Source organism: Pseudophryne corroboree, chromosome 5 (assembly GCF_028390025.1).
Source record: "Pseudophryne corroboree isolate aPseCor3 chromosome 5, aPseCor3.hap2, whole genome shotgun sequence".
In the NCBI taxonomy this organism is placed as follows: Eukaryota; Metazoa; Chordata; class Amphibia; order Anura; family Myobatrachidae; genus Pseudophryne; species Pseudophryne corroboree.
Window position 1 is genome coordinate 743043692 of NC_086448.1, and position 24553 is coordinate 743068244.

Consider the following 24553-nt stretch of genomic DNA (forward strand, 5'->3'; position numbering starts at 1 on the left):
GCAACGTTGGTGAAGCCCCTCCCCTATGAACTTCCCATTTACATGCATGGGAAGTACACAGGTGAGGAGTACCGACAAGGGGACAGATGTATTAACCTTGAGAAGGCATAAGGAAGTGATAAACCAGTGATACGTGCAAGGTGATAAAGGCACCAGCCAATCAGATCCTAACTGTTAATTTACATAATGGAGCTGATTGGCTGGTGCGTTTATCACCTTGCACATATCACTGGTTTATCACATCCTTATGCCTTCTCCAGGTTAATACATCTGCCCCAAGAACACTTTTATGTTTAGTCTGGCAGGAGTGAGTAGGAGAAGGTGTCAGAGTTGGAGTCTTCGGGCAATTGCTGCTGTCATCTGTTATCATTGATGGCTAAAATTGAGTGTGTGCATATGAGTCCAGGTGCGTTTGATATATATTTCCTAGTACACTAGGGGGCGCAGATGAGACTTTACGTTGGGTTATAGGTGGTGAGGGAGTGAGCAGGCACCAAAGGGTTAACTTTTTGTTCCGAGCATGCTTGGCCTCCCTTTCCCCTGTACCCCCGCCCCCGATCATGGGCCTGCCGTTTGGTAAGCAAGCCCAAGGCAGTAGTGGAGGAGGAAGAGGAAGGAAGACTAACATATACGCAGACACAGACACACCGAATAACAGGCCACATACTCACTAGTATCCCGCAAGTCAGGTGCGTCCTGTGCCCCCTATGGACGCCAGGAAAATAATTTATCCAGGTAAGACCATAAATCCCATTTTCACACTTTATCAGATGACGGGTTATTGTGAATGCCAAGTTTTGCTGATTGGCAGCACTGATTGCCAAATACTGACATACACGGAGTATTCGATGGAAATATCTGGTGATATACCTGTAGTGGACTTAAGGTTGCATTGTCTTCTAGATGCAGAACACAGAGCTGACATTCGTAGCAGCTCTGTACGATGTGAGAGGAAAGTTCATTGGATGGAAGTCTGTGGGTGGAGGCCTGTTGCAGGTAATGTCTTAAGTAACTAGAAAAATAAATTTGTTATTTATAGGTGAACGTCATTTATTTTCTTGCAAGGGCAGTATATACATACATATATATATATATATATATATATATATATATATATATATATACTGTGTGTGTGTGTGTGTGTGTGTGTGTGTGTGTGTGTGTGTATATATATATATATATATATATATATATATACATGGATTGTCCTGCACTCACATCTCAAAACTTCTGATGAACAAGCGGGTGCTCCTAATGGGCCATATAGGTCCACTATTAATATGCAAACAAATCCCACAAAGTGGAGGTGCACTCTCGCAATAATGGAGTCATTCAATATGTAAAAATCAGTCGTCACCAAGGCTTTATTCGTGTCAACGTTTCGGTCCGTAACCGGACCTTTCTCAAGACAGGTGACACATCAGTTCAGTCAAGTCGGCAATAAATACAAATACATCTGAAAGGACAATGTACATAATTACGATCACAAGCCTCACCGGTCCCTGGAAAGCCTAGCTCCAACAAGAAAAACGCCACCAACAGAGATAGATGCATAATACAAAAAGAATGTCCCCAGTGTGCTAAAGAACAATTTAACAGACTCTCACTCTCCCGTACCTGTGACGTTCAATGCATCGTCAGCAGATACCTTGTCATAGTTCACTATGGTCAGCTAGTATAGAGGACTCACAGTCTATCAGGCTGTTATACAAAAAAGAGGGAACATGGAGTCATATAAACTAGCAATCACCACAGTAATAGGCACAGCCAGTTATTATGACAATCACCCCCACACAGTGCAAAATACCTGTATACTGGACATCCTCAAGTACTGATGCAGCCACTGGTGTAATGCACACTTATTTTATTTTATGCTGCCAGAAGAAAAATATGTAATCCATTATCAATAAAGCGTGTTAACACCTTAAACATGCAATAAAATATCCAGAAATGTTACTTACTCAGTGTGGAAGAAGCTGTGCATGTGGCTGCATAGCCCTCCTATCCACTGAGTGTAAGTTAAATACTGCGCCGGCCGGAAGTGCCCGCGAAACCGGAAGTCGTCCACAAACTGTACAATACCAAACCACAAGGCATACACTACACACACCATAAGAGCCTAAAGCCGGCAGTTTAGCAGTGTGTAGAACACTGCAACCGCACACAAGTCCCCAAGTCCTGCCGCGGCCGCAATTCACCACATGCGGTCCACGGACCGGAAGTGACGCCGGTTTGCGTTCCACCGTCCAGGAAATAGCGCTGGACCGCAAAACCGCTACTGAACATCACATACACTGTGAAAAATTGTAACCAGATTAAACAATGCCTAACTACACACTGCATAGACACTACTAGTTGACCTATACTATTATACAGTGAAAGGAGAGAGAGTCCACATTTCAATTTAGAACTAACCAAGGAACCGCCCCCTTGTGTCAGTAGCCCAACTATCCACTGTACACAAAGGGGGACAAATCATCGTATACCATACCAGCTATGTTCACATCATACGTGCCATAAGGGGCAACGCTCACAAATCTAGAAGGCGTACATAGTTGTACATAAAAACAATAACTAATGAAAAAAACAATTAGATACATGTGCACATACATACAGACAATGTCTGTATGTACATATATTGAATCTACATCTTCAGGTGCCAGGTGAACCAGAGACCGGTAAGTTCACAGGAGGCGTGGACTATGCCACAAACAATAAATGGTAAGATCTGAAACAGATCAACCAATACAGCACTTAAACTACTAATAGATATGTATATAAATCTAGAGAAAAATAACACAACGATAATCAGCAACACCAAGAACTACAAAGGTTGCTACACAGTAACCCGGAACCATACATAGACCTTCAACATTCACCCCTACTGAATCCAGGGATGTAATACTGACGCCACACTCATAGTGGTCTAAAGAAACACATTGAGAGGATTGCCCTCATTAAGGCCTCTCGGGGTAATTGTGTCTAGTGTGTGGATCCAGTAGCTTTCACGCCGTTTCAGCGCTAGGGTCCTATCACCACCCGTTGGTTTGGGTGGAATCCAATCAATAAGTCTACACTTCAAACCAGCCACCTGATGTCTAGCTTGTAAAAAATGGCAGGCCACTGGCTTATCAGTATGTCCAGTCAATAATGCCGTGTGAATCGAGGACCTGTGATTAGCCATACGATCACGAAATGCCCGTGTGGTCAGTCCTACATAACATAGTCCACACGGGCATTTCAGGATATAGATCACATAGTCAAGACGGCAGTGTAGATGGTAATTAATTTTAATAGTTCTCCCTGTGAGTGGATGATTGAAAGTCACACCAGTCAACATAGATCGACACGTGGTGCAGCTTCCACAGGAGAAACAGCCAGGTTTGGCCTGCATCAAAGAGGAGGTGGTTTTGGTTGTAGACTCAATAGGGAACAGGGTCGGACGCATCATTAGTTGTTTCAAGTTAGCCCCTCTCCTATAGGCCATCAATATCCTCTCTCTAAGAAACGAGAGGTGATCTCAGTACATTGTTCATGTCTACGATCTACTTCAGAGTTAATCCTCATAGCCCTCAAGTACTGGGAGATAGGCAAGCTATCTTTTAAGGCTGGAGGGTGGTTACTAGAGGCTAATAGTAGGGAGTTACGATCAGTGGATTTGCGATAGAGTGTAGTCAATAGTCTAGAGCCCGAAACTATGACAGTGACGTCCAAAAAATTAATCTCAGATCCCAAGCAGGTGGCTGTAAAGCGAATAGGACTAGAAAGAGTGTTGAGTTCCGCCACCATACTGTCAAACTCCTCCTTAGTTCCCTGCCAAATCAGAAAGATGTCATCAATGAATCTACGAAAAAATGTAATCCTATGCCCTATACTGTGTGTGTGTGTGTGTGTGTGTGTGTGTGTGTGTGTGTGTGTGTGTGTGTGTATATGTGTATGTATGTATATATATATATATATATATATCACAAAGTTGTGCCCGGCACTCCTATGTCCCCCAGGGTGTAATGCTGCGGTGCCTTCCCAGTGACACAAGGTCACTAAACAAAGTAGCAAAAAGACGTGGCGGCACTCAGCAGACTTCTTTCAATCCTTTATTGTGGTCATAGAGCCGACATGTTTCGGGGCTTGTACCCCGTCCTCAGGGCCAGACAGAAATAGAGCAAGTGCACATATCACATTTAAATACCCCCACCAACTTATACACTAAGTAACTAAGTGCACTCACCTGCTCCACGCCGTACTCGCCCGCTCTGGTCCGGCGTCAGTGTCCTGTCCCGGCTTGATGACGTCCGTGGCGCGATTAGCTGTGCCTCTGTCCCCATGGTTACAGCCAAGCACTGGCTGTCGCCCATAGGCTCCGCCGCACGCCTCTCACCGCCCGGCGTCCAATGCCGTTGGTCCTCCTCTGACCCAGCCGATGACGTGACGGCACGTTAGTGTAGCTGGAGTGTCACCATGGCAACCGTGTTCCCCGTAGTGGAACAGCTGCCAGACAAAGATTCTGCATAAAATACAAAAAACATATAAAGCAAAAGGATAAGGAGACTTTAAAAAGCATGAACTATAAAAATAGTTTCATACTACAAGCAATTGATCCGATAGATAAACATGCAATTAAAAACTGAACATGACGATGATCATCCCTACCTCAGGCATAGACAGGAAGGAAAACTATGTTAAGCTGCGTTAAACTAGTGAGAATGGACCTAAGTCGTAGATCAGTCCATGACTGGTAATATCGTTAATTAGCTATCAATGGGCTACTTTATAAGCTAAAGGAAGCATTGTAACCCCAAATTTTCGTTTAGTCCCCCTGGTGACAGTGTACCCAAAGTGTAAATCCACCTAGTCTCCCTCTGGAGCAAAGTCCTAGCCCTATTGCCTCCTCTGAGGGACAACGGTACATGATCTATCAGTATAGCCCTAATGCTAGCTACCCCATGTTTTGCCACTAAACAGTGGCGTGCAAAGGGTTGTGCGATGGGGTCGGCGGTGGCCCCATCGTACGCTAACGCATTTATGTACCAGCTAGAAAAACACATGTTTTTATTAGACACCACCATTTCCAGTCATCTAGTATACTATAAGAGGTACATAGATGATTTACTGGTACTTTGGAATGGCTCTGAGGAAACCTTAAAATCCATATGGGATACACACAATGCGACAGAGCATGTAGTGAAATTTACATATGAGATAGATAAGACATTCATTAATTTCTTAGATGTTACTATCACTAGGTCAGACGGGGTTTTGAAAACTTCTATATATGTAAAACCCACGGATAGAAACACTCTATTGAATCATCAAAGTTTCCACCCGTTATCTCTTCGAAAGGGGTTACCTTTTTCCCAATTCTTGAGGGTTAGACGCATCACATCAGATTATGATGAAACCTTAATAGCTCTAGAAAAGATGCTTTATAAATTCGCAGAGCGTGGATACCCTATTAAAGAATTGGAGGCTTCTAAACAGAAGGTGCTTAAATTAACCCGAGCACAAACATTGGGGGTTACTACCAAAAAGAGTTTAGACAAGAGGCTACCCTGGGTTAATAAATACACTACGGCATCGACAAGTATTACAAAGAAGGTTAAACAGTGGTGGCCGATTATACAAACAGATGCGGCTTTGTCGACACTGGTGGACACTAAGATCATGCCTAGCCACACGAGAGGCCGTAATATAGGAGAACATGTAGTAAAATTGGATGTCACCAAGTTCACTAGACACAACCAGGCACACTTCTTGAGGCCTAAATTAGGTTGTTACAAATGTTTGGGGTGCACAACCTGTAATACCCTAATTACTGGTGCTACCTTTAACCACCCCCATTCGGGTAAAAAGATGACAATAGCACATAGGCTCACGTGCACTCCCACCCATGTCATTTACCTCCTCACCTGTCCCTGTGGTCTTGCCTATGTAGGCAAGACCATTAGACAGTTTCGGGAGAGGATGGCACTACATAGAAGTGCCATCAAAAAGGCCCAAGAGTAGGGCACGAGTGACCAACCCTTTGCACGCCACTGTTTAGTGGCAAAACATGGGGTAGCTAGCATTAGGGCTATACTGATAGATCATGTACCGTTGTCCCTCAGAGGAGGCAATAGGGCTAGGACTTTGCTCCAGAGGGAGACTAGGTGGATTTACACTTTGGGTACACTGTCACCAGGGGGACTAAACGAAAATTTGGGGTTACAATGCTTCCTTTAGCTTATAAAGTAGCCCATTGACAGCTAATTAACGATATTACCAGTCATGGACTGATCTACGACTTAGGTCCATTCTCACTAGTTTAACGCAGCTTAACATAGTTTTCCTTCCTGTCTATGCCTGAGGTAGGGATGATCATCGTCATGTTCAGTTTTTAATTGCATGTTTATCTATCGGATCAATTGCTTGTAGTATGAAACTATTTTTATAGTTCATGCTTTTTAAAGTCTCCTTATCCTTTTGCTTTATATGTTTTTTGTATTTTATGCAGAATCTTTGTCTGGCAGCTGTTCCACTACGGGGAACACGGTTGCCATGGTGACACTCCAGCTACACTAACGTGCCGTCACGTCATCGGCTGGGTCAGAGGAGGACCAACGGCATTGGACGCCGGGCGGTGAGAGGCGTGCGGCGGAGCCTATGGGCGACAGCCAGTGCTTGGCTGTAACCATGGGGACAGAGGCACAGCTAATCGCGCCACGGACGTCATCAAGCCGGGACAGGACACTGACGCCGGACCAGAGCGGGCGAGTACGGCGTGGAGCAGGTGAGTGCACTTAGTTACTTAGTGTATAAGTTGGTGGGGGTATTTAAATGTGATATGTGCACTTGCTCTATTTCTGTCTGGCCCTGAGGACGGGGTACAAGCCCCGAAACATGTCGGCTCTATGACCACAATAAAGGATTGAAAGAAGTCTGCTGAGTGCCGCCACGTCTTTTTGCTACTTTATATATATATATATATATATATATATATATATATATAGGATCTGGGCTCAAGTTTCTTTCTCTAACGTCCTTGAGGATGCTGGGACTCCGTAAGGACCATGGGGAATAGACGGGCTCCGCAGGAGATAGGGCACTTTAAGAAAGCTTTGGACTCTGGGTGTGCACTGGCTCCTCCCTCTATGCCCCTCCTCCAGACCTCAGTTTTACACTGTGCCCAGAGCAATATGGGTGCACTGCAGAGAGCTCTCCAGAGTTCTCTGCCTAGAAGCATTTTTGTTTGGATTTTTTTTTTTTCTACCTTTTACTACTTTTTCACAGGGAGCACTGTTGGCAACAGGCTCCCTGCATCGAGGGACTGAGGAGAGAGGAGCAGACCTTCTTGTCAAAGATAGGCTCTGCTTCCTCGGCTATTGGACACCATTAGCTCCAAAGGGGGTGAACGCAGGTTCTTACTGGGCGTCCACCCCCGGAGCCGCGCCGCCGTTCTCTTCACAGAGCTAGAAGTACAGAAGACAGAAGTCGTCAGGCGGCAGAAGCCTTCAACTTCACTGAGGTAACGCACAGCACTGCAGCTGTGCGTCATTGCTCCCATACACCTCACATACTCCGGTCACTGTAAGGGTGCAGGGCGCAGGGGGGGGGGGGGGGCGCCCTGGGCAGCAATATAAACCTCTGCATGGCAAAAAGACTATATACATGTACAGGTGGGCTCTGTACATGTATATAAAAGAGCCCCCGCCATATTTTACTAAGTTTGAGCAGGACAGAAGCCCGCCGCCGAGGGGGTGGGGCTTCTCCCTCAGCACTCACCAGCGCCATTTTCTCTCCACAGCACTGCTGAGAGGAAGCTCCCCGGACTCTCCCCTGCTTACACACGGTGAAAGGGTGCTTAAAAGAGAGGGGGGGGGGACATAATTGGCGGTTTACATATTTATACAGCGCTGCTGGGGAAAAACATTTTGTGTTGGTCTCCAGGGTTATTGCGCTGGGGTGTGTGCTGGCATACTCTCTCTCTGTCTCTCCAAAGGGCCTTGACAGAGATACTGTCTTCAGGAAAGGGGTTCCCTGTGTGAAGTGTGTCGGTACGCGTGTGTCGACATGTTTGACGAGGAAGGCTCGCTTAATGTGGAGAGGGAGTGCTTGAATGGCAGGTCGCCGTCGGCAACGCCGACACCGGAATGGGTGGATATGCTGAATGTCTTGAATGCAAATGTCAATCTATTGCATAAAAGATTAGACAAGGCAGAAGCTAGGGATCAGTCAGGTAGCCAGTCCATGCCTGTCCCTGGGGCGCCAGGTCCTTCGGGGTCTCAGAAGCGCACCATATCCCAGATCGATGACACAGATACCGACACAGATACTGACTCTAGTGTCGACTATGAAGATGCAAAATTACAGCCAAAGGTGGCTAAGGGTATACGGTACATGATTATTGCCATTAAAGAGGTTTTGCATATTACTGAGGAACCCCCTGTCCCTGACACGAGGGTACACATGTATAAAGGGAAAAAGCCTGAAGTCACTTTTCCATCCTCATTTGAATTAAGTGACTTGTGCGAAAAGGCTTGGGAATCTCCGGATAGGAGACCACAAGTTCCCAAAAGGATTCTCATGGCGTATCCTTTTCTTTTTCATCCACTAGGGGTCACTGGAGTACTCTTGGGGATATGGACGGCTTCCACCGGAAGAAGGCACTGAATAAATTAATTTTTGAGACTACTCCTCCCCTCCATATCCTCGAGCACTTCAGTGTTTTTTCTGTGCTCGACACAGTTAGAAGGCATAGTGGAGCTCGTCCACAAAGTATTGGAATTTTTTCTAAGTTTTTTTTTTTCCTTTCAAGGATTTCCACGTCCTTTCCCCCCTTCTAACAGGCGTGGGTCAGGGACAGTGGAAGCGGCTGAGAACAGCCGTGAGTGTCGGACCTCTCTGTAAAGAGCTCCCTCACTCCACCTGCAGGCTGCCTGCAAAAAGCTGGACGGAGCTTGGATGAGAAGCCCCGTCATAGACTTTTGTTACGGTCCAGGTATGTTGGGTAGGGGCGGTCAGCTTATGCTGCCGCCCCACTATTGGGGATTGTATTGGGCATGTTTTACTCACTAACGACCGCTGCCCGGAGCGCGTGTGCATAGGCCGCTTCACGGCTCTATGCAGCGCGCTCTCACTCTCCGCCGCTCCCAGCATCTTAAGTTACCTAGCAGACCGCTGCTCCCTGCGCCGCAGCAGCCGATATGTTCCCCGCTGCCTGGCTACACAGGAGGCCACTCCACTCTATGCTGTGTGTGGCGGGCCGGGAGCGCGTGTGCATAGGCCGCTCCACGGCTCTATGCAGTACGCTCTCTGCTCCCGCTGACCGCCCGCATCAGCCGTGAGTTCCCCGCTGCCTTGGCATACAGGTACAGGCCGCTCACACGGCCCTATGCAAAGTTCCACAGGCCCCGACCCGGTGCTGTACACGGAGGTCGTGGGGGTGGGGGGAGACATTAGCAGTATTGGCAGTGTTAAGCTTTGTAGAAAAACTTGGTACTTAACATGTTTAATGTTCTCCTGTCTGTTCCAGGATTCCTATATTACATCTCGGCTTAAGAGTGGTACTAGGGGAATTTGGGGGTCAGTTTTCTTATTGCTGGCAGGCACTGCACTTGCCTGATATATACAAGGAACTTTGGTGTTATTACTGAGTCGTGCAGACTGTCTGTGTGTAGTTTGTATTGTCTGTCTTTATAATGAGTAAGACACCAGCAAAATCTAAGAAACATTTTTCATGTCATGTCTGTAAGAGTGTGTTGCCTGATGGATCCACCACATGTACAGCATGTGTTGTTAATACAGCCACAAATACGATTTCCACAGAAGTAAAGCCAGCATCTCTGGACCCTCCATGGGCTTTACTTGCAGATGTATTAGTTGGTTTACAATCAGAGCTGGCCGCCTCTCGTGAAGAAAGAGAGGCGGCAAGATCTGAGTTTAAAATGAGACCATTTGAGTTACCAGGGGAGTCTCAATCTGGTCAGAGGTCCACCTTGAGTGGAAAAGATAAGTTTCCTTTTCCTAATAATTTTCCAGTCTCTGGGATACTAGACCTCACTGAACATGAGTATGAGGAGGGCGAAATAGACCAACAGTCAGATAGTGACGATTTTGACAGCCCAGGTATTGATAATCTCATCAGAGCAGTACGTCAGTCGCTGGAGTTTACGGAAACTGAGGAGCCCCTGACGAATGATGAGGTAGTCTTTACTAAACGACCGAGATCTCCGATGTGTTTCCCTATTTCGGAATCTCTTAATAAAATGTTACTGGAAACACGGAAGAATCCGGATAAACGGTTTTCTATACCTCGTAGATTTAAATCGAGTTACCCGTTTCCAGAGTCCATGACAGCTACATGGGAGAACCCACCATCGGTGGATTCATCCGTATCTAAACTTACAAGGAAGTTAACCATACCAGTACCAACTGCTACTACGCTTAAAGACCCTGCAGATCGTAAAATAGAGGCTATGCTAAGGTCCATGTATACAGCAGCTGGAGTGCTGCTGAGACCTGGGTTGGTTGGCATTTGGGTTACTAAAGCATTAATGGTATGGATAAAAGAGCTCAAGTCGGCTCTGCAAGATGACCATCTTATACTTCTCGCGGATCAAATCTGGGAAGCTGCTGAATATCTATGTACAGCTTCTACTGACGTCTGTCAGCTTACTTCTCGCCTGTCCTCATCGCTAGTCATAGTACGACGAGCACTTTGGCTGCGTTCTTGGCAGGCGGAGACGGAGGTTAAAAAAGGTATAGAGGCATTGCCTTATGATGGCGAGAAGCTTTTCGGTCCTGAATTGGACAAATGGATTTCTGAGGCTACTGGAGGAAAGTCTGTGTTTCTTCCATCGCCTACAACTATACCTAAACGGAAATATTCTGGTCCGGCGTTCAAATCCTTTAGAACTCAGCCCTTTCGTGGGCAGGGCACAGGAGCAGTCACGCCTGGTAGAAGAGGTCGGGGACGTAGTGCCCGACAATCCAATGCACGTCGTCAAGACACTAAGACCACTAACAAACCAGTGGCATGACGGGCTCCCAGCCCATCTCGGATCTCCAATTGTGGGAGCACGCCTTCAGAGCTTTCAGGGGGCGTGGCTGCAGACGTCCACAGATGGGTGGATCCGCAATTTAGTATTAGAGGGTTACAAAATAGAGTTCGATTATCTTCCGACAGGAAGATTTTTCACGACAGGACTGCCTGTGTCGGACGACAAGAAAGCAGTTCTGCAGGTTGCCATTCAGTCTCTGCTGAATGCTGCAGTTGTAATTCCGGTCCCCGTGCAGGAACAGGGGCAGGGTTATTATTCCAGTCTGTTTCTGGTACCAAAACCAGATGGCTCAGTCAGGCCAATATTGAACCTAAAAGGTCTCAATCATTACGTCACTTACCACAGATTCAAGATGGAATCTCTCAGGTCAGTAATTGCAGGGTTAGAGCCACAGGAATTCATGATTGCACTGGATCTCAAAGATGCGTACTTACACATTCCGATTTGGCCACCTCACCAGAGTTTCTTAAGGTTTGCAATAAGGCGAGACCATTACCAGTTTCAGGCTCTGCCGTTTGGCCTCTCATCAGCGCCTCGGGTATTCACCAAGGTAATGTCCGTGATGATAGCTCATCTCAGGTCCCTAGGAGTAATAATTGTTCCGTATTTGGACGATCTACTCATAAAGGCTCCGTCTCAACAATTGCTTCTCCAGCATGCTTTGCTAACGTACAATGTACTAGTTCAGCACGGTTGGATAGTCAGTTTAAAGAAATCACATCTAATTCCGTGTCAACGACTTCAATTCCTAGGGATGATTCTCGATACAGTAAATCAAAAGGTTTACCTGCCACAACAGAAAGTACAGGTCATTCGTCATCTGGTGCAATTAGTGCTCAAGCCACGCACAGTCTCAGTACATTTGTGCATTCGCCTTTTAGGCACAATGGTGGCGGCTTTCGAAGCACTTCAGTTCGGAAGATTTCACTCACGTCCGTTTCAACTGGAGGTGTTAGCGCAATGGTCGGGATCACATCTGCAGATGCACCACAGGGTGAGATTGTCGCCACAAGTCAGGGTGTCTCTTCTCTGGTGGTTAAAAATACACAATCTATCTGCAGGGAGACGATTCGGCGTCGTGAATTGGATAATTCTGTCAACAGACGCAAGTCTCAGAGGTTGGGGAGCTGTAGTTCAGAGTTATCGGCTCCAGGGCCTCTGGGCAGATCACGAAAGATCGCTATCCATAAATGTTCTGGAACTCAGGGCGATTTACAATGCTCTAAGACAAGCAGTGTACATGTTTCGTTTTCAGACTGTTCAGGTGCAGTCAGACAATGCGACGGCAGTCGCATACATAAACAAACAAGGAGGAACGAGAAGCCGCATGGCAATGCGGGAAGTAGCTCGGATCCTCAGATGGGCCGAATATCACCAGGTGATATTGTCGGCAGTGTTCATTCCGGGAGTGGACAACTGGGAGGCAGATTTTCTCAGTCGTCGGGATTTTCATCCAGGAGAGTGGGCATTAAATCCAGAAGTGTTTCAGATGTTGATCCAGAGGTGCGGTTACCCTCAGGTGGATCTGATGGCATCCCGCCACAATCATCAGGTGTCACGATATGTGTCCAGAACAAGAGATCCAGGGGCAGTGGCGGTGGATGCTCTCACAGCCGCGTGGCCGTACAGCCTCGTGTATCTGTTTCCACCGTTTCCGCTGCTCCCGCTGTTGCTAAAACGGATCAAGAGAGGGTCCGTCACAGTCATACTAATAGCGCCTCATTGGCCTCGGAGAACTTGGTTCTCGGATCTCCTCGGTTTACTCGCAGACGACCCGTGGCCACTCCCACTACGTCCGGACCTGTTACAACAGGGTCCGTTCCTTTACCCCGATTTAGCGCGGCTGCGTTTGACGGGGTGGCTGTTGAAAAGGCCATCTTGAGAAGAGAGGGCATTCCGGAGTCTGTTATACCAACCATGGTACGAGCTAGGAAGCCGGTTACGGCAGCTCATTATTACAGAATCTGGCGTACTTATATAGGTTGGTGTGAAGCTCGGAAGTTTCCGACATCATCTTTTAATTTATCCCGTCTTTTGTTATTTTTACAGATGGGGTTAGATGGAGGACTACGTCTTTCCACACTAAAGGGGCAGGTATCTGCGTTGTCAATTTACTTTCAAAGGAAATTGGCCTCGTTGCCGTCAATACATACGTTTCTACAGGGTGTAATGAGGATACAGCCTCCTTTCATTCCACCTACAGCACCATGGGACTTGAATCTGGTTTTAGATTTCTTACAGTCCGATTACTTTGAACCCTTACAACAAGTGGATATTAAATTTCTCACTTGGAAAACGATTTTTCTTTTAGCCTTAGCTTCGGCTAGGCGAGTTTCAGATCTGGGTGCCTTGTCGTGCAAGTCACCGTATTTAGTTTTTCATGATGACAGAGCGGAACTTCGGACGAATCCCGCTTTTCTACCAAAGGTAGTGTCGTCTTTTCACATCAATCAACCAATAGTAGTTCCGGTATTAACAGAGAATGCTGAAACGTTGGATGTGGTTCGCGCATTACGCGTCTATGTATCCCGAACGTCTACGGTTCGTAAGACGGATACGTTGTTTGTTCTCTATGATGCGGCTAAGAGGGGTTGGCCAGCCTCTAAGCAGACCTTATCCAGATGGATCAAACTGACCATACGTCAGGCTTACCTTCATGCTAGGTTACAGCCACCTACATCAGTAACAGCTCATTCCACACGTTCTGTGGGAACGTCATGGGCAGCGAGTCGTGGGGCTTCTACGACACAGCTTTGCCGTGCGGCTACTTGGTCTTCAGTGCACACGTTTGTGCGCTTTTACAAGTTTGATACGTTCGCGGCATCAGCATCTAGCTTTGGCCGTTTAGTGTTACAAGTGCCAAACAGCTCTCCCGCCACGGAGGAAACTTTGGTACATCCCAAGAGTACTCCAGTGACCCCTAGTGGATGAAAAAGAAAGTAGGATTTTGGTACTTACCAGGTAAATCCTTTTCTTTGAATCCATAGGGGGCACTGGATGCCCACCCAGAGCAGTTTATCTGTTTTAGGAAGTTCAGTGGTTCTTATGGTAACACACTTTCACGACTGGTTTAAATTTAACAAAGGTTAATCAGTTAGGGTGTCAACTGTTTAGTTGTCTGTTACGTTTTGTGTCAACTTTATTGTTGTCCGTGAGATTATAGGTAATTCTCCTTTTGTCAATCTCTCTATCGATCCTGTTCGGCTCAGTAAAAAACACTGAAGTGCTCGAGGATATGGAGGGGAGGAGTAGTCTCAAAAATTAATTTATTCAGTGCCTTCTTCCGGTGGAAGCCGTCCATATCCCCAAGAGTACTCCAGTGCCCCCTATGGATTCAAAGAAAAGGATTTACCTGGTAAGTACCAAAATCCTACTTTCTACAAACTTATAGGATACGCTGGGAATCTTCGCCAAAAGTTGACAAGGCGCTGACACGTTTGTCCAAAAAGGTGGCACTGCCTTCTCAGGATACGGCTTCCCTCAAGGAACCTGCTGATCGCAGGCAGGAAATTACCTTAAAGCACATTTACAATCATTCCGGTACTATTGCTCGACCGGCTATGGCGTCGGCCTGGGTTTGTAGTGCGGTTGTGGCATGGGCAGATTCCTTATCTACGGAAATTGACACCTTAGATAGGGACGCCATTCAAATGACCATAGAGCATATCAGAGATGCTGCCTTGTATATGAGGGATGCTCAGAGAGACATTTGTTTATTAAGCTCCAGAATAAATGCTATGTCTATTTCTGCTAGGCGGCTCTTGTGGACCCGACAGTGGACGGGAGATGCCGATTCAAAGCGGCATATGGAGTCCTTGCCTTACAAAGGGGTGGAGTTGTTTGGAGATGACCTCTCGGATCTTGTCTCTACGGCTACGGCTGGTAAGTCAAAATTCTTACCTTATGTCCCCCCGCAGCATACAAAAAAGCACCTCATTATCAAATGCAGTCCTTTCGTTCCAATAAAAACAAGAAGGTACGTGGATCATCCTTTGTTGCCAGAGGGAAAGGCAGGGGAAAAAAGCTGCACACAGCTAGTTCCCAAGAGCAGAAGTCCTCCCCTGCGTCTGCAAAGTCCACCGCATGACGCTGGGGCTTTCCGAGGGGAGGCAGATCTGGTGGGGGCTCGTCTTCGATTTTTCAGCCACGTCTGGGTTCACTCGCAGGTGGATCCCTGGGCATTAGAGATTGTTTCTCAGGGATACAGGCTGGAATTCGAAGACTTGCCTCCTCGCCGATTTTTCAAAACGGCTCTGCCAGCTTCCCCGTCAGAGAGGGAGCTAGTGTTGGCAGCAATCCAAAAATTGGATATTCAACAGGTGATTGTCACAGTTCCTCATCTCCAGCAAGGAGAGGGATATTACTCAACCCTGTTTGTGGTCCTGAAACCGGACTGTTCGGTCAGACCCATTTTAAACCTGAAATGTCTGAACCTGTACTTGAAGAGGTTCAAGTTCAAAATGGAATCACTCAGGGCGGTCATCGCCAGCCTGGAGGGGGTGGATTGGATGGTGTCCCTGGACATAAAGGATGCTTACCTTCATGTTCCGATATTCCCCCCCGCATCAGGCGTTCCTGAGATTTGCAGTGCAGGACTGTCACTACCAATTTCAGACGTTGCCGTTTGGGCTTTCCACGGCCCCGAGAATTTTCACCAAGGTAATGGCGGAAATGATGGTGCTCCTGCGCAGGCAGGGGGTCACAATTATCCCATACTTGGACGATCTCCACATAAAGGCGAGATCTCGGGAGAGGTTGCTGGACAGCGTGTCTCTGTCCATGAAGACGTTGCAGATACACGGCTGGATTCTCAATATACCGAAGTCCCAGCTAGTCCGTACAACGCGTCTGACCTTTTTGGGGCTGATTCTAGACACAGACCAGAAAAAGGTTTTTCTTCCGATCGAAAAGGTTCAGGAACTCATAGCCATGGTCAGGAACCTATTAAAACCAAAAAAGGTTTCAGTGCATCATTGCACGCGGGTCCTGGGGAAGATGGTGGCTTCCTACGAGGCCATCCCTTTCGGCAGGTTCCATGCGAGGACTTTTCAATGGGACCTCTTGGACAAGTGGTCCGGGTCCCATTTACAAATGCATCAAAGGATCACCCTGTCTTCCAGGACCAGGGTATCTCTCATGTGGTGGCTGAACAGTGCTCACCTACTAGAAGGTCGCAGGTTCGGCATTCAGGACTGGGTCCTGCTGACCACGGACGCAAGCCTCCGAGGCTGGGGAGCAGTGACACTGGGAAGAAATTTCCAAGGTCTCTGGTCAAGCCTAGAGTCTTGTCTTCACATCAACGTCCTGGAGTTGAGGGCCATGTACAACGCCCTGCGTCAAGCGGAGGAATTGCTTCGGAGAAAACCGGTTCTGATTCAGTCAGACAATGTCACGGCAGTGGCTCATATAAACCGCCAAGGCGGAACAAGGAGCAGATTGGCCATGGCAGAAGCGACCAGGATTCTACACTAGGCGGAAGGCCATGTAAGCACTCTGTCAGCGGTGTTCATCCCGGGGGTGGACAACTGGGAGGCGGACTTCCTCAGCAGGCACGACCTGCATCCGGGAGAGTGGGGACTTCATCAAGAAGTCTTCGCACAGATCACGGATCGTTGGGGACTGCCTCAAATTGACATGATGGCATCCCGTCTCAACAAAAAGCTAAAGTGGTATTGCGCCAGGTCAAGGGACCCTCAGGCGGTAGCGGTAGACGCTCTGGTGACACCTTGGGTGTTCAGATCGGTCTATGTGTTTCCTCCTCTTCCTCTCATACCCAAGGTGTTGAGAATAATACGAAGAAGCAGGGTCAGAACAATACTCATTGTTCCGGATTGGCCACGGAGGACTTGGTATCCGGAGCTGCAAGAGTTGCTCGCAGGGGATCCGTGGCCTCTTCCTCTAAGGCAGGACCTGCTGCGGCAGGGGCCCTGTCTGTTCCAAGACTTACCGCGGCTGCGTTTGACGGCATGGCGGTTGAACGCCGGATCCTAGCGGAAAAAGGGATTCCGGAGGAAGTCATTCCTACCCTGATCAAGGCTAGTAAGACGTGACGTTAAAACATTATCACCGTATATGGCGGAAATATGTTTCTTGGTGTGAGGCCAGAGCTGCTCCTACGGAGGAGTTCCATTTGGGCCGTCTACTTCACTTCCTTCAAACAGGAGTGACTTTGGGCCTAAAATTAGGGTCCATAAAGGTCCAGATTTCGGCCTTATCCATTTTCTTTCAAAGAGAATTGGCCTCTATTCCTGAAGTACAGACCTTTGTGAAGGGAGTGCTGCATATTCAGCCTCCCTTTGTGCCTCCGGTGGCGCCTTGGGATCTTAACGTGGTGTTACGTTTCCTCAAGTCACCTTGGTTTGAACCACTCAAAACTGTGGAGTTGAAATACCTCACGTGGAAAGTGGTCATGTTGTTGGCGTTAGCTTCGGCAAGACGTATTTCCGAATTGGCGGCTTTATCACATAAAAGCCCATACTTGGTTTTTCACGTGGATAGGGCAGAGTTGAGGACTCGCCCTCACTTTCTGCCAAAAGTGGTCTCATCTTTTCATGTGAACCAACCTATTGTCGTGCCTGTGGCTACACGGGACTTGGAGGATTCCGAGTCCCTGGATGTAGTCAGGGCTTTGAAGATTTATGTGACCAGAACGGCTAGAATCAGGAAGACTGAAGCTTTGTTCGTTCTGTATGCGGCCAACAAGGTTGGCGCTCCTGCTTCAAAGCAGACTATTGCTCGCTGGATCTGTAACACGATTCAGCAGGCGCATTCTACGGCAGGATTGCCGTTTTCCAAAATCGGTTAAGGCCCACTCCACTAGGAAAGTGGGCTCTTCTGGGGCGGCTGCCCGAGGGGTCTCGGCATTACAGTTGTGCCGAGCAGCTACTTGGTCGGGGACAAACACCTTTGCAAAGTTCTATAAGTTTGATACCCTGGCTGAGGAGGACCTCCTGTTTGCTCAATCGGTGCTGCAGAGTCATCCGCACTCTCCCGCCCGTTTGGGAGCTTTGGTATAATCCCCATGGTCCTTACGGAGTCCCAGCATCCTCAAGGACGTTAGAGAAAATAAGATTTTACTTACCGGTAAATATATTTCTCGTAGTCCGTAGAGGATGCTGGGCGCCCGTCCCAAGTGCGGACTTCTTCTGCAAGACTTGTATATAGTTATTGCTTACATAAGGGTTATGTTATAGTTTTTCGGTGGAACCGTGGCTATGTTGTTATTCATACTGTTAACTGGGTAAGTTTATCACAAGTTATACGGTGTGATTGGTGTGGCTGGTATGAATCTTGCCTTTAGATTAACAAACATCCTTTCCTCGTACTGTCCATCTCCTCTGGGCACAGTTTCCCTAACTGAGGTCTGGAGGAGGGGCATAGAGGGAGGAGCCAGTGCACACCCAGAGTCCAAAGCTTTCTTAAAGTGCCCTATCTCCTGCGGAGCCCGTCTATTCCCCATGGTCCTTACGGAGTCCCAGCATCCTCTACGGACTACGAGAAATAGATTTACCGGTAAGTAAAATCTTATTTTCAGCACTTTATAGTAGTAAATGTCCTTCCAAAAGTGCACTAATTTGTCATTATGGAGATGCAGTTATCTTATCTACAGTTACAATGTTGATAAGCAGGAGGGAGAAAGCGGTATGTGGAACCCAACATGCCGCCATGCCAGTACTGCACTATTAATCATTATGACCATGTTTTATCAGCATGTTTAAACGTCTAAAGTCAGCATGGTTCTTCTAAATCATGTTGGTAGTCATGTATACAGATATGGGATCTTTTATTCGGAATGACTTGAGATATGACATTTAAAAATGATCCCTATCTACCGCCACACTGCTCCAGATATAGCAGTGCTCCTCCAAGTGACTGTAGCTGGGATGCTGAGTAATCATGTCTGTCTGTCATATCAATAGCAGTTTATTGGAAATAAAATCTGAATTATATATCTGCTTCTAAAATATAAATCCTGTACTTCTACCTTTCATCTCACAAGTACAATACGTCTGCTATTGGGGTGGTAACCTGAAAACTGATTGTATTATTGATGCAGTTTATTTTCTTCACAGCTTTGCCCTGACATTGTCAAACGGCTGGATGATGCTTTCAATTTTGGAACAACATATGAACAAAATGTAAGAACAGGATAATATCATTCACCTGCTTGTGGTAATGGTGTATTATGGCATTATTATTCCATAACCAAATGTCCCTTAAATCTGTGACATTTCAGTGACTACCTCTATGCAAAGGCGTAACTAGGGTTTTCGGAGCTCAGGGCAAGATGGAAAATGGCGCCCCCCCCCCCCCCCCCCCCCCAAAAAAAAAAACCCACACTAAAAGAATGGGCGGGGGAAATGGGCGTGGCCACACACCAGAAGGGGTGTGGCCACTGAAAATGGCCCACAGTGCCAGTTACATTGCCCCACAGTGCCAGATACATGCCCCACAGTGCCAGATACATGCCCCACAGTGCCAGATACATGCCCCACAGTGCCAGTTACAATGCCCCACAGTGCCAGATACATGCCCCACAGTGCCAGATACATTGCCCCACAGTGCCAGATACATTGCCTCACAGAGCCATATACATTGCCCCACGGTGCCGGTTACATGCCCCACGGTGCCGGATACATGCCCCACAGTACCAGTTACATGCCCCACAGTACCAGTTACATGCCCCACAGTGCCAGTTACATTGCCCCACAGTGCCAGTTACATTGCCCCACAGTGCCAGATACATGCCCCACAGTGCCAGATACATGCCCCACAGTGCCGGATACATGCCCCACAGTGCCAGTTGTATGCCCCACAGTGCCAGTTGCATGCCCCACAGTGCCAGTTGCATGCCCCACAGTGCCAGTTACATGCCCCACAGTGCCGGATACATTGCCCCACAGTGCCGGATACATTGCCCCACAGTGCCGGATACATTGCCCCACAGTGCCGGATACATTGCCCCACAGTGCCGGATACATTCCCCACAGTGCCAGATACATGCCCCACAGTGCCGGATACATGCCCCACAGTGCCAGTGACACAAGACTCTCCTCTCCCCCCCGTCAGTCACTCACCACTGCGGCGCCGCACTATCACTCTGCTATATGAGGGGAGGAGAGCGCAGGTCTCCGGCGGCTGTGTGGCGCCGGTTCGCTAGCCAACCAGAGCTCGCGGACCGGCAGCCAATCAGGAGCCGGTCCGCAAGCTCTGATTGGCTAACGCCGCCGGAGACCGGACACACGCAGCGCTGCTAGTGCTGGCAGCGGCGGTGAGGGGAGGGAGAGACGCTGTGCTCTCCTCCCCTCACATTTCGGCGTGACGGGGGCGAGTGGGGCATGATGCCCTGGCCGCCGGCGGCGCCCCCCTCTCTTGTGCCTGCCAAGGCGCCCAGGGCACGTGCCCACTCGCCCTACCCTAGTTACGCCTCTGCCTCTATGCTAATATACTGGTTTGGGGGGAGCTGTATTCAACTTCCTAAAGAACTGAAAAGTGGAGTTGTCCATAGCAACCACTCACATCTAAATATTGTACTTGGTTAAAGCTAGCTAGTAGCTGATTGGTTTATACAGGCAACTTGTACACGTCTCCACACGTAGGAGGCTTCCTACGTCTCCCGCTTAGAACCATCTATCAGTACAATAGTTGAATAATAACTGTTAAAACTTACTTGATTATTAATGTCTTCTTGCAATCTTTAGTGTGAAATATCTGTCTCCAAGATCCTCCAAGACTTTCCTGAGCCTGTGTTCTATGACGTGTATCTGACTTACGCGGGCAGCGATAGACAGCAGAACATCTGGCCTGTGCCTGTCTTGAACCTAAACTTGCAGCACAATGACCTATTAGTTAATATAGGTAACTCATCCAGCTAATTAGCATGTATATACATATGATTAATTGTTATTTGTTTACTTTTTTGTAGTAGTTTGAGAGCGCCGTAGATCTTATTCACAAAACACACAGGCTTTTCATTCCAAATTGCTTTAGTGTCACATCAAAGTAAATTCCTACATTCCGAGCTTTGGAGACATCTCCAAAATTAAAGTGCACTCCCAGGATCTAACAAAAGCATGCCCGGTTCTATGAAAAGTGCGTCCAGAAATATTTAAAGGCCATGTTCATGATTTGTGAGAAGCGAGCCTTGATTCTGTGAGAAGTGTGCCCAGTAAGCCCAGGATCTATGAGCAGCAAGCCCAGGTTCTATAAGAAATGTGTCATAGTTCTATGGGAAGCATGCCCAGGATCTATGAGCAGCAAGCCCAGGTTCTATGAGAAGCGTGTCATGGTTCTATGGGAAGTATGCCCAGTATCTATGTGCAGCAAGGCCAGGTTCTATGAGAAGCGTGCCATAGTTCTATCGGAAGCATGCCCAATATCTATGAGCAGCAACCCCAAGTTTTATGAGTAGTGTGACATAGTTCTATGGGAAGCATGTCTAGGATCTATGATCAGCAAGTCCAGGTTCTATGAGTAGCGTGTCATGGTTCTATGAGCAGCAAGCCAAGGTTCTATGAGATGTGTGTTATGGTTCTGTGAGCAGCATGCCAAGTTCTACTAGCTTATATAACAGAATGATAACCTTATAGAAATGTGATTAAAGAAGGCACAATTTTAGGAAAAAAAACAAACCTTATTACAAGATGCGGTTAAGATACTGGCTGTTGGGATCCCGGCACCCATCAGAATAACGATGCCAGAATCCCGACAGGATCAGGAGACCGACACCAGAATCCCAACAGCCGGAATCCCGACCGTAAGTATAGCGACCGAGTTAGGGTTAGGCTCTGGGAAGGGGAGGAAGGTTAGGGTTGGGGGATTAGAGTTAGGCACTAAGGGGGAAGGGTTAGGCTGTGGGGAGGGGGTTAAGATTAGGCACCACCGGGGGAAGCTTAGGCATAGGCACTAATGGCAGGAGGTTAGGGTTAGGCTGCTGGAAGGGAGGGTTAGGTTGTAGGTGAGTGGGGATAGCATGCTTACATCATCCCTGTCTAGATTTTAAACATCAAGCAATCCCGACTTCTGTATTGTCACTGCCGGCATCCCGTCTGTCGGTCACACATACCGACCCCCTCATTACAGCCTTATTTTAAATTGCACTATTTTCTGTTCAGTTTTGTTTTTACGTTGGGCAAACTGCCCATGGAAATACACTATTCCCAGCAAGTATGGAAGGTGCACCTTCTCTATATTCCTCTACCCAACTCTTCCCATCAGCCAGTGCAATCTTCTGTACAAATGCTGCCATTGTTCTCTGCAAACCCAACACGCTTTGGTGGAAATATAAAAGCTTGACACAAATGAACACGCTGTTAATGTAAAGTAAATGAGCTTCTAAACTGCATTTTTCAAACTGTAAAACGGTGGTGGTATAATATGCCCATGTGACACTCACCTGATCGATGTCATGGTTTCAATTCAATAGTGCAACAAATTTTTAGAAGGAACAATGTGTTTTGTTTTCATTTGGTGGCTATGATTATTACTGTATTAGCATTTTATTTTTGTTATTTTGTTGGTGTTGTTTGTGTTTTGTTACACTCCTAGGGGGTAGATGTAGTGAATCAAACCTTGGGGAGAGATAAAGTACCAAACAATCAGCATGTAACTGCCATTTAACAGGCTGTGGGGCAGATGTATTAAGCCTGGAGAAGGGATAAAGCAGTGATAAGTACAAGGTGATAACTCACCAGCCAATCATTACGGATATGACTGGCTGGTGCGTTATCACCTTGCACTTGTCACTGTTTTATCTCTTCTCTAGGCTTACTATATCTGCCCCAATATTTGAAAAATGACAGGAGCGGTTTGGTTGGTTCTTTATCTCCATTTTATCTCTCTCCAAACTTTGATACATCTCCCCCACCAGTGCCTATAAAACAGTTACCAGTTAGTTGTTGTTGGCACGATACTGATAATGAGACATATAACATCTAGGTTTGGAACACATTTTCTCTCTCTGAATCTAATCCCGCTGATTTCATCTCTAACTATGATATGTTTTATATTTGCTGCCCAAGAAAATAACATTAACAATTGGCTGCTGACCCGTCGAATATTCTTGGTTGACACACTGAGTGGGCGAGAAAATACTTTAAACAGCTTACCTCGTGTAATTCGAGTCGCCAGTAAAATTGCAATAAGGTAATGTCAATATTCTCTCAGAAGATAACAGTTAAAGTGTTACTGTCACCTACTCATTGTGAGGGAAGACATTTTGTAAGAATGCAACCTATCGCTGCACTAGCAACTAGTGACATCACTGAGGCATAAAATGGCCACCAGCAATTTGCTCCACAAAATGGCTGCCTCCCTGTTTGTAGGCAACAAGCACTCTTTCATATAAAGCTTGTTAGTAATAACAACATTACTTCTAGAATTAATTGAATAAAATCTTCATGCTTCACAGTATCAGCCTTGTACCTGGCACACATAGAGGAACAATCTACCCTCCTTTGATGACTGTTGGATACACAGACATACAAGTACAAAATCCAGAGAGCCAGACTGTAAAGGTACAGCATTATTTACTCTAAACATTTGGTGACCTTTAACCACTTTTTCTAAAGAAAAACACTCAGAAATTGTTTTTTTTATTTTTGTGAATGAATGAGGTGATTTAAAAAAAAAACATTATTATAAAAAATGTGTTTTTTTTTTCAATCATTGGATTGGCACTATCGGAAAATCATGAACATCAGTAACAACACAACCGTCGCAATGTTGATTTTTCCAGGGTCTGGGAAGGTCCCTCTTAGAGTAACAGCTGCTGGAAGATTATTTTCCTGCAGCCAGCCCACACTGTGTAGCTGACTGGTCGCATCGTTTGCAACCAGATCAGATAACGCACTGCCTAGTGCGACTATGCCAGGCAAGTGGTTAAGAAAACTGGTATCTGCAAAAATACCTGCTGATACTCATAATGACTAATCCGATGTTTGTTTTTATTAGCTAAACCATACTGTGAAAATGACAGCTCATATATCATTGGTGGATATCGGTTTCAGTACCTTTCAGTTTTTAAAAGAGCTGCAAACAATATGGGATTGAAAATGTAGAACCACCCAATAATGTCATCTATTACTTGTAACATGCCAAGTACAGTGGGCCTAATTTAAGGTTGATTGCAAAATACATTTTCTCTGACGTCCTAGTGGATGCTGGGAACTCCGTAAGGACCATGGGGAATAGACGGGCTCCGCAGGAGACTGGGCACACTAAAAGAAAGATTAGGTCCTATCTGGTGTGCACTGGCTCCTCCCTCTATGCCCCTCCTCCAGACCTCAGTTAGAATCTGTGCCCGGCCAGAGCTGGATGCACCTAGTGGGCTCTCCTGAGCTTGCTAGAAAAGAAAGTATTTGTTAGGTTTTTTATTTTCAGTGAGATCTGCTGGCAACAGACTCACTGCTACGAGGGACTGAGGGGAGAGAAGCAAACCTACCTGCTTGCAGCTAGCTTGTGCTTCTAAGGCTACTGGACACCATTAGCTCTAGAGGGATCGAACACAGGGCCGACCT

General features: G+C 46.9%; 1 protein-coding gene across 1 annotated transcript in view; it reads left to right on the forward strand.

Moving 5' to 3' along the window:
- The window catches only part of TMEM67 (transmembrane protein 67), a 72688-nt gene that overhangs the window by 23868 nt on the left and 24267 nt on the right, over positions 1-24553 (forward strand). The window contains exons 10-14 of the mRNA XM_063924106.1: positions 904-996; positions 19109-19174; positions 20738-20894; positions 23057-23180; positions 23446-23551. Coding sequence (XP_063780176.1) covers positions 904-996; positions 19109-19174; positions 20738-20894; positions 23057-23180; positions 23446-23551 — 546 coding nt within the window. The remainder of the gene's footprint in view (positions 1-903; positions 997-19108; positions 19175-20737; positions 20895-23056; positions 23181-23445; positions 23552-24553) is intronic.